Source organism: Eublepharis macularius, chromosome 4 (genome assembly GCF_028583425.1).
Source record: "Eublepharis macularius isolate TG4126 chromosome 4, MPM_Emac_v1.0, whole genome shotgun sequence".
NCBI lineage: Eukaryota > Metazoa > Chordata > Lepidosauria > Squamata > Eublepharidae > Eublepharis > Eublepharis macularius.
In genome coordinates this window covers 38,083,168-38,093,573 of record NC_072793.1, presented here as the reverse complement: position 1 = coordinate 38,093,573, position 10,406 = coordinate 38,083,168, and the positions used below count along the sequence as shown (strand labels likewise).

The following is a 10,406-nucleotide window of genomic DNA, read 5'->3' as shown; positions in this document are numbered from 1 at the left end:
AGGGTACCCGGGCCCAAGAATCCCTTTTTGCGTTTTCTGCAACAGGCTCACACGGCCACTCTTACGGAATTTCTTTACTAAACGACGTACTACAAAAGCCTGCTACGCTCTTCGTGTGGCGTGGGGAGGGTGGGCGACTTATGAAACTTGCTTCGCAGGGCTGAGGCTGAGGGTTGCAGGCTTTCCATTGGAGCCCCTGCTCTTCTTCGGCCGGGAGGGGGAAGGAGGCGGGTTAATCATCACGGAGCCGCGCGGGCAGGAAGAGGCCAGAGGGCGATGGAGTCGCCGACTGAGGCTGCTGAGGGCCCCCTCTCTGCGTCCTCGAGGGCCTCTAGCAGGCTCTGGAGACTCAGCAACTTCCTCATGGCCGTCTTCTTCGGGCTAGCCGGGGCCGTGCAGGTCGGGGGTCGCCCAGTGCCGCGCGTGGGGTGAACTAGAAAAGCACAGAAGTCTGCAGGGGAAAAGCTAGCTTGGGCCACTGCGCAGGGTGCGTGCGGCGGTGGAAGCAAAGGAGGGAGAGGACTTGGAGACACAATGCAGATGCCAGGGGGACTGGGGCAACGTAGAGAGGGCAATGGGCTTGTCTGGGCAGGAGCAGTCGGGGAGAGAAGCGGCGGGCTCTTGGTTACGGAAAAACAGAAAGCGGGGCGATTTGGACGGCCGGAAGCAGGAGGGCGGAGAAGGGTAAGGCGGGGATCAGCCACCGGGAGTTCTTCTGACAAATTCAACCTTCTGGAGGCTGCCGCGCCAATAGCAGCTCAAGCGACAAAAATGCTTTTGAAGAAGGCATCTGTGGCAAAGGAGCTTTGCAGTAGGCATGTCATCGGGGCCTTTTGGTAAACGAATGGCCGAATGAAAGCCTAAGGTGGAAGTGGACTGTGAGGGAGAAGTGGGATGGCACAGAAGGGGAAGGCTTGCATGCAGAAAGGTCCCATGTTCGATTCTAGGTAAACACTCTCCGCTTAGTTGTGTTGAGAATGTCTTTCTGGGATGGGGGCCTAGGTCAGTGGTAGACATGTGCTTTGCATGCAGAAGGCTCCAGGTTCAATCCCCACCATCCCCAGTTAAAAGGATCAGATGCGGGGGCGGGGGGATAGGAAAGACCTCTGCTTGACACGTTGGAGAGCTGTCAGTCTGAGTAGACCGTACTGCCTATGATGGACCAGTGGTTGACTTGGTAGAAGGCAGCTTTATGTGTTCATTTGTAAAGGGTGTCAGGTTTGTGGCTCAGCACTAAGAGAATAGGCTTGATGTGGTTGAAACAACGTGAGATGAGATGTGTTAAAGGGGTAAATATCTGTAGGTGGAAGTAGGGTTGCCAGCTCCAAGTTGGGAAATTCCTGGAGATCTTGGGGATGAAACCTGGAGAAAGGGGTTTGGGGAGGGAAAGGACCTTGGCACGGCATAATTCCATAGTGTCCATCACCAAAAGTAGCCATTTTCTCCGGGTGAATTGATCTCTGTGGCCTGGAGACCAGTTGTAATTCCAGGAGATCTCCAGCCACTACCTGGAGGCTGGCAACCCTAGGTGGAAGGCAACCCTCAGTACATACCGGAAATGTGTGATCCAGTCATTTGACTAACCAGAAAAGGAGGGGGTCAGCACTGCACATAAGGGGGGAGGCGTTAATTGGTGCAAGATTGTAGTTTATTGAAAAGCTGGTTATAACATTTCTGAGAATATCCAGTGCATTCCAAATGTTTGCATTAATCTGCAGTAGACGATCTCAAGCAGTATTTTACCGTTTTCCAGATATATGAAGCACAGGAACTCTAGTAAACTGTTTATTAATTATATGACTCATCACAAGGGCTCGATATGGTTTTCTTTTGCAGAATTGTCAGATCTGTTTTTCAAGAAACCAGAGAATAACACACACCCCTTAATTTCAGAGCATTTTGAGAATATTTTAGTATATTAAAAGATGGATAATTATTTACATATTCAATACTTTCTTATCAAAGCACATTTTCCCTTCAAGAACATTCTTCCCCCCAAATGTTTCCCTTAAATTGACGTACACCAGAAGCTCTTGTGACTGAATCTAGTCAATTTGACCATTTAGTTATATATCAGCTGCAGATAGAAAAATAGAGAAAATAGCTTTTTCTGCCACAGCAAGGCTTTACCCATTCATCTCGCCTCCTATTACTAAGACATTTGTACAGACAACAATACCAGATCAGAAATAAGATGAATAGCCCAGGTGAGCCTGATCTCATCAGATCTCAGAAGCTAAGCAGGGTCGACCTCCAATGAAGACCATGGTTGCAGAGGCAGGCAATGGCAAACCACCTCTGTTGGTCTCTTGCCATGAAAACCCCATCAGGGTTCGCCACAAGTCAGCTATGACTTGAGGGCACTCTCCAACAGCAATAAAAGAATCCATTTCAGTTACCCCACAGAAATAAATACAGTAATATGTATACAGCCTATCCTTGCTTGATTGCATCTGGGTGAAATCTATATGCAGTGAGCAATCTCCTGGTAATTGATAAAATAATCAAATGAAATATTGTGTCTGGGTGAATGCAGTGACATGAAGCTTAAATTCCAGCAATATGCCAATTTGTGTATGTCTGAGCACTGGGGAATGTTGAATTTGAACTGGTGACTCCAGTTTGAGGAAGTAAAAAAGGCAGACAACAACTGTTCTTGACATAGGACACAGAACATGGAGGAAACTGAAGGCCAGCTAAAAGAAAAAACGGGCAAAGGGACAGAGGGAAATGTCAAAAGGACTTTTCTGCCTTCTGAACTTGCATGAAAATCAGACGGTTGTTAGGAACAAGTGTAACCATTAGCTAGAAAACACTGAGGGCAACTTCAGAGAGAAGGCCCTCTGAAGAGTACAGCAGCTTTGAAGAGATCTGCTTGCTTTATTGTGCTAGGGAGATGATGGAGCATTGCCTTCACCTGTGTCCGCTCAACAGGCGTGACTAGAGCTGCTGTAACATAGTGGTGGTTAAGATGTGAGCCAGCAGAATAAACATCATTGCCAGTGGAAATTGGGTCTTCTGCCTACCTTACAATGTTGAGGTTCCAAGTTTCCTGGTGGGGAAGGGAAAATTATACCAGCTTGTTCACTATTCCTTTATCCATGGTAGAAATTCAAGCATTCTGTCTCCACTTCTCACAACTGAGAAAAGATTACTGATATTTCTAGAATGGATAAAGAAGGGGCAGCAAACATGATCTGGAGAGGGTGTACAAATGGACTGAGTGTTCTGCAGGTTTGAATAGGCTAGCTACTGTGTAGATGTGAACAATTTAAAATGCTTTCTAGTTTACAAGGCTGATTGGAGAGGAAATTAAGCTTAAACCTGGAGTTTTGAATTAAAATGTTCAGATTTGGAATAGTTTATGAATCAGCGGAAAGAATTTTTATGCTATGGAAATAGTTTGTTATTTAAATTTATTCCCTGCCTTCTTTGTTTCAGGTCAATGACCCTGATCCAGGACTTTGGATAGTAAGTATAAACTATTATAAATGATGATGAACTGAACTTAACATTGGTAGAGATGCTAAACCTAAAGCCCTATTACCTGGCAGAAGCCCTTTTCCCATGTTTGATCTAGAGTTCTTAATGATTTTCTTTATGTAATGCTACCAAGTATCATGTGACTTGAATAATTGTAATGCATGATTCCACTTCTTTATGATAAAACAGGCAATTTTATCAGCAGGATCTTTTCTCTTTATGAATAGCTTTGTGATTAAAGGATACTTATATGAACAAATGCATCTCCCTTACTCAACCAGGTTCCTTTACTGCCGCCTTTTCCTGTAAGACAATTGTTATAGCAATGTGACTAAGCTATTTTGGCTTCTCTTTAGTCCTGCCTTGACTTTCTACAAAGTTCATTTATTGTATTTCACTCTCAGGTTGCGTATGCTGTGCCTGCAGCTCTCACACTGGTTGTCAGCCTTAATCCACCAATTGCAGGTAGAGTACGGATGTCCTGAACAGATTCCCTTATTAGGCCGCAGTGGGTTGCATTTCTTCCTCCGTTGATACATAATTTTATTTTCTGGTGAAGAAAAACAATCCCTAACAGCTAATATCCCGTGTTAGAAAGTTGAACCATATTGTTACTAGTTTAACATTTAATAGTATTGTATTAGATGGCATAACATATTCATTGTCCAAAGTTATTACAGTCTTCTTCTAATGGGACATCTTAATTCTTTTGAACATCCTTTTCTAGTTACAATTAATTTGTCAGTCCATCAGTAGCCTTATTGACATAAGTATAACTAATTCCAATATTTTTCATAGTTGTTCCTCCTCACTTTTGTGATGGAGTTCTGGGTTTAAATATGTCCATCCTTCCTTTTCCACATTTTCCACTTGACATGAAAGTATTTAAAAGCTGCTGCATTCACAGCGGTAACTTAACAATTATTTCTGACAGTCCATTGCACTGAAAAACTTTGCTGTTTTGATATTTAAAAATTGTTGTGCTTCTGTTAAAAAAACCGGTGGAAATATATTTCTTTACTAATTCCAGGTCAGTATAAAATTGTGTTTCTGAAATTCATTATCCATTATGCTATTCTTACTTTCTTTTTCTTGTTAATAATGAAGTCTATCATTTCCTAACTACTTTCTCAAGTCTTTTCTGTAATTCTGGAATTAAGGTAGCCTGGTGGTGCTTCTTCTGCTTTCTACAGAATCTTTATGGTATTTTATACCTGCTTGAAGAATCTCTTTCTGTCTAATTTGGTGATCTCTACTGTGTTCCAGCTAAACAACCAGGTTATTTTCCTCTTTATGGTTGAATGAAAGCTGCTGATCAGCCAAGAAAAATAAATTCAGCATTAATATGGACACTTTGTTGTAATATGTATCTATGTTTTACTACATTTCTTAGATAACATTGTATGGAGGAGTCTATCTGATCTTCACTCAGCTGCTTGTGTTGTGGGCTCTGCCATTTTGGGGTACACTTTGTTGGCGAGTGCTCAGAAGAACATCTTGCATGAGGAAGAAGGCAGGTGAGTTATGAGGTATTTTTTACACCAATTTCACGTAATTATGATAAATATAGGTTTATCTAGCAGTTGTCTCATGTTTTCATGAATATGAAAAAAATCTGTCCCCTCATTTTTTTTGAAAAATTGTTTTTAGCTCTTGTGAGGTGACCATAAGGATGCACCTATCAGTGCTATCCTAAGGAGAATTACATCCTTCTAAGTCCATTGAAGTCAATGGGCCTATAAAAGTGTAACTCTACTTAGGACTGCACAATAGGAATCAGAAGGCAAATAGAAATCATAACTTGTATTGACCAGATAGACATTGAGTATAAGTTGTAAGCTATCTGCAGATGGATATCAAGCAAGTAAAACAATGGCATTGTGCTGCTCTAGAACACATTCTGTAGGTTTTCAGTTTTTTTATCATTAGACAGTACAATTGATTTGTAAGTCTAAATTTCTGGTGTTTTTCTGGAGAGAGAGTAAAATTGGATAATTATAAGGCACTTTTTATATACACAGTTGAGGCTGGATCCTCCATCCCATGTGCCCCTAAAAGATATTCAACTTAAAAGAGGATGAACTACAGGGCATACATGTTACTTTTAACAATCTTGCCCGAGCAAAGAGAAGAGGAAATGTTAGTGTTAAAAATATCTGGACGTCAAATAAAATAGGCTTTGGAGGTAAAAACAAGCAATTGGTGCTGCTTAATCTGAGTCGGGGTAGGGGGAAAATGCACAGAAAGGAAAGCAGGTGGCGGTTTTAGTTGCCCTTATGAATGCTTGCCATTTTCTGTTCAAAGTGAATTTCCCACCCCACTTTGCATGAGAGAAAGCAGACACATGAACACCTGGATCTAGTATTCAGCCTATAGGCACAGCCATGTTGTTACCAAGGGAGAGTACAACAGGAGAATTAGTCGGGGACAGAAAGGAGACCTTTTGGCAGTAATAGGCCAAGGTGTGCTATGTGGTATTGTCTGCAAAAAAGCTGGATGGATCCAACCCAGTGTCCCCAAACTTTCACCACCACCTCACTCTGATTAACACTTCCTAATCAACCCTAACTCACTAGTGTAAACAACAAAAGGACTCTGCCACTGCTGGTCATTTCAACTGTCTGTCCTCTTGCTCCTCCCCGCCCCCCGCCACTTATAACTGAACTGAACAGAGAGGCGGAAAATAAATCTCATCATCAATGTGTAGATATCTTCCTGATGTAAAATCTTACTGTCTATAAGGTCCTAAGAACCATACTGTTTTGCAGCCAAGAATATAGACAGGGACAGGGCAGAAGATGGGACTATCGAAATTTGGTTTATGGAGATAGCATCAATTGTTTTAAAACATATAATGAAGGGAGGGGGGTTTGAAGGGTGGGGTCTTAAAAGATTTTGAAACAGAAGTAGCATGATGTAAATCTTGACCAGTGTGGTCTCTACCCCAACTCTCCACCTGACAAACTTAACCTGATTGGAAATATTTATTTATTTATTTACGACATTTATAGTCCGCCTTTCTCAGGTGGATTACACAGTATGAGGTTACTAAATCAATATTAAGTAAGTAAATTTCAATACAATACCATAAGGTAAACAAATACAAGTTTAAAGACATAGCATTAGCAAGGATCCAAGACAGAGTAGAAAAAATACTGAAGCAAAACATAATCAATTCTAGGACTAACATTAGACAACATGGAGCGCTGGTTGTACATAGGAGTACATATTTAAAGCAGCAGATAATATATAAGGCAAAAATGGTGATGAAATCTATGATCCCCGACTCGTTAGTGAAGCATCTGAGACCCCATCCCTACAATACAGCCCTCCCATTTGAGTAAAAAGCCTTTTTGGATAGTTCGGTTTTACATTGTTTACAGAAATCCAGGAGAGTGGGGGCTCTTCTGTCTTCCTCAGGCACATCATTCCACAGGATAGGGGCCACCACAGAGAAAGCCCATATATGGGCTGCTGCTGACTTCACCTGTGTGCAGCCTGGCACCTGCAGGAGCCCCTGTTCAGATGAGCGAAGCTGCCGTGGAGGAACATAGGGAGGGAAGCGGTCCCGTAGGTATGCCAGACCAAATATAGTACTTTTAAATATTTTCCCCCCACACCAAAATGATAGGGCTCTGGTTGCTTGAGGTACTGGCAGAGCAATCCTATGCAGTTACTTTAGTAAGCCCATTGATTTTGGTGGAGTATGGCTGCACAGGATTGCCTCACTGGTCATTTATCTAGATATCTAGGAATTATGCCCTACATTCATGTTGATGATGGATATTTATTTTGTAATTTTCAAAATATTGTAATATTGTACACTAGTTCAGAGAGTAAGTTAGTATATAATCCACTGACTATCCAGAAAGTATGGAATTATTTTTTATTTTTAAAATTTTACTTCATTTATATCCCAACTTTATCCTCTCCTCCATTTTTTCCTCACAACAAACCCTGTGAGGTAGCCCAAGGTCACCCAGAAAGCTTCCATGGCAGAATGGGGAACTGAACCTTGGTTGCCCAGATCCCATCATCCTAGTCCATCACTCTCATCACTACATCACACCGGCTTAAATTCACTATGAGGTCCCTGATGTCAAGCTCTTTTGCAACTGCCTGTTTGAGAGCCAGTTTGGTGTAGTGGTTAAGAGTGGCAGGACTCTTATCCAGAGCTCCAGGTTTGATTCCTCATTCCTCCACTTGAAACCAGCTGGGTGACCTTGGGTCAGTCACAGCTTCTCAGAACTCTCTCAGCCCCATCCACCTCACAGGTGATTGTTGTGAGGATAATAACATACTTTGTAAACCGCTCTGAGTGGGTGTTAAGTTGTCCTGGAGGGTGCTATATAAATTGAATGTTATTGTTATTATTTATGGATTTGCAGACCTTTGGGTCTAAGCACATTGAAACTAGATACAGATGATAGCTTTTCTTAGCATTGGAAGGGTCATTGCTCATGGTGCATACATTGTTTTTGTGCCCTGCCATGGTTCCTAATCAGACTAATTTTGCATGTTTCCATGACTCTTCTAAGCTTTATGCTGAAAATTCAAAACATCTACAATGTGAATACTCCTACTGCATATACATTAGACATACGTGCTTTCCCGAGTTTATTGGATAATGCTCGTGCCAAGTAAATGTCTTCTCCAGCCTAGACTTGACACTTCTAACTAGTCCAATCAAATCCATATTTTGTTATAAATTCTGTAGCACTGGGATGGGGAGGGGACCAGCAAATTAGAAACGTTGACCAAAGATACCTATATCCCCCTACTGAGACTCCCATCTCTTCTATCATGTTTGTACAATTATTAAGCTACAGTGTCCAATAGGGCTAGTTCTATAGTTGGTTCCAAGCAAGAATTTGCTCCCTTTGCTTCAGAGAAACCATCTTACATCTTTATAGTAGAGGTCTATATTTCATTTTGCTCATTGATAAATTTACTTTCATATGGCTCATTCTGTGGGCAGATTATGTATGTAAGTTCTTCTTCTTTTTAAATAGGGAGTTATCTGGTCTAGTGATTATTACAGTCTGGATGAGCCTGTGTCGTGGTTCAGCAAAGTGAGTCTTCCAACCTGTTTGTTTCTACTTATTATTTATGGAATATGGCACCTATATGCTTATAGCACTGTACATTGCCCCCTTCTCTCTCAAGGTGACTTTGGCTTTCTGATGCCTTGATATAGATTGATGGTTTGGTCCTTCCCAAAGGCATGCATCCTACCACTCCATTTGGCAAAGCTTGGAACCTTCCTCCAGCATAAGTGGCTCTTCCTCTTATAGAATAGCTACTCAGGTTGGAAGAAGGCTCCATGGGCTGGAGGGACGTCCGCCAGCATATCGTGGCTGTGTGCCAGGGACTTGGAATTGCTTCATTTATTATGGGAAAGCCAAGTTTCAGCTTTCCTTTGTGTCTTTGCCTAACATGTCCAGGATAGATGGGACTCTGAAAACATATGGCAAACACACATCTCCCTTCCACATATGGTGCTTAAAACAAAGACTCACTGTGAACAAACAAGCTCTAGCAACAACTTCTTTGGATTCTTGAGTGTTAATCTATTGCAGAACATAGAGGATGACTAAAAGAGAGGTCAATAGCTCATGAAGATCACAAACAGAAAACCTGGGCTGTTTCCAGACGGCTAACCTGCACCTGGGATGTTGCGCCACGTTTCGGATCGATCTGAAACGTGGCGCGACGTCCTGGGTGCAGGTCAGCCGTCTGGAAACGGCCCAGGTGGCTGCTTAGTGTCTAGTAAAAATGGCAATTTCATACAATCTGACAATTAAAACAATTGTTTTTGAACAAAGGGGATATTCCACTTAAGATTTGCAATTAATAAATATTGGGGCAAGTTTTATGTACCGTGTCGATCACAACAACCCATACCACTTATGTTTTTCTAAACTAGTAAGCTAACGTATAATTAGAACTCACCATTTATATCTACAAAAAAAGCAATGAAGCATTTCAAAAATATATATTCAAATGGGATTATTTTATAGGAATTTATGCTAAATCTTTGTGCATAAATACCAATGTGTTTCTTAATCATTTACAATGGTTATGTACCTACTTATCCAATCCAATCAACCTAACCAGACTATTTGGGAGATACTTAATGATAGCCTATATTCTAGTAAATCCGACTGTCATAAGGCACTTCTGTAACATAATTTCATTGCCCTCAAGTTGTTTTGGTGTTGGAAAGTGCTGTCAAGTCATAGCCAACTTATAGCAACCCCTGTTGGGCTTTTCAAGGCAAGAAATGGTTTGCTATTACCTGCCTCTGCATAGCAACACTGGAGGTCTCCCATCCAATTGCTAACCAAGGCCAATCCTACTTAGCCTCTGAGACCCAACAATACCAGGCTTGCCTGGGCTATCCAGGTCAGGGCCAAGTAGTTTTAGGCAAGACAAATAAAATACTTTGCATTCTGTTCACCTCTCAGCATTCCCATTAGTTGGATTTGATTTGCAGTTATCGAATGACCAACGGTGGATCTGTGTTTTTTTCCCCCTTCCAGAAATACCCTGGGTGGCGCTCGCCTGGCTATTGCAATTTTTCTCTCGCTTTTCCCCTTTGTAATGTGGCTGTACATCTACATGAATGCAGAGATGCGGGCATCCTGGCCATCTCACTGTAAAACTGTTATTTAAGGTGAAACAAACCAATACAGAGTTCTGGCGCTCATGAATGATCAATCAGAGATACCAATCAGCAGGAATGGCAGCAGTGACCCAGATGAGTTCATTCTCCTGTGCATTAAGACATATGGGCTAGGGTTGTGTTAACAGTGTCTTGGTACCTGTGATTGGGTCAAATGTAGGGCTGCCAGACCCCCAGTGGGGGCGGGGGATTCCCCACCCTTGCCTCCCCGGCTAGCGGGGGGGGCGCACCTTCAATG

General features: G+C 42.1%; 1 protein-coding gene across 2 annotated transcripts; it reads left to right on the top strand.

Moving 5' to 3' along the window:
* Positions 1 to 255: 255 nt before the first annotated feature.
* On the top strand, positions 256 to 10,192 carry TMEM220 (transmembrane protein 220). Of its 2 annotated transcripts, none has more exons than XM_054978259.1 (6): positions 256 to 399; positions 3,442 to 3,471; positions 3,888 to 3,948; positions 4,877 to 5,000; positions 8,496 to 8,555; positions 10,026 to 10,192. In XM_054978259.1, the coding sequence occupies exons 1-6, from the start codon at positions 277 to 279 to the stop codon at positions 10,156 to 10,158; spliced, it is 531 nt and encodes a 176-aa protein (XP_054834234.1). In that variant the 5' UTR covers positions 256 to 276; the 3' UTR covers positions 10,159 to 10,192. The 2 variants fall into 2 exon arrangements, with proteins under 2 accessions (XP_054834234.1, XP_054834233.1); XM_054978258.1 differs by lacking the exon at positions 256 to 399 and adding an exon at positions 409 to 684.
* The last annotated feature ends 214 nt before the right edge of the window (positions 10,193 to 10,406 follow it).

What these genes read in the sequence shown, in the direction of transcription:
- TMEM220 (XM_054978258.1), top strand. Translation starts at nt 535, where the DNA reads ATGCAGATGCCAGGGGGACTGGGGCAACGTAGAGAGGGCAATGGGCTT. An exon ending in AAGCAGGAGGGCGGAGAAGG is followed by an intron (nt 685 to 3,441) that starts GTAAGGCGGGGA and finishes TCTTTGTTTCAG; the next exon opens with GTCAATGACCCTGATCCAGG. An exon ending in CCTTAATCCACCAATTGCAG is followed by an intron (nt 3,949 to 4,876) that starts GTAGAGTACGGA and finishes TACATTTCTTAG; the next exon opens with ATAACATTGTATGGAGGAGT.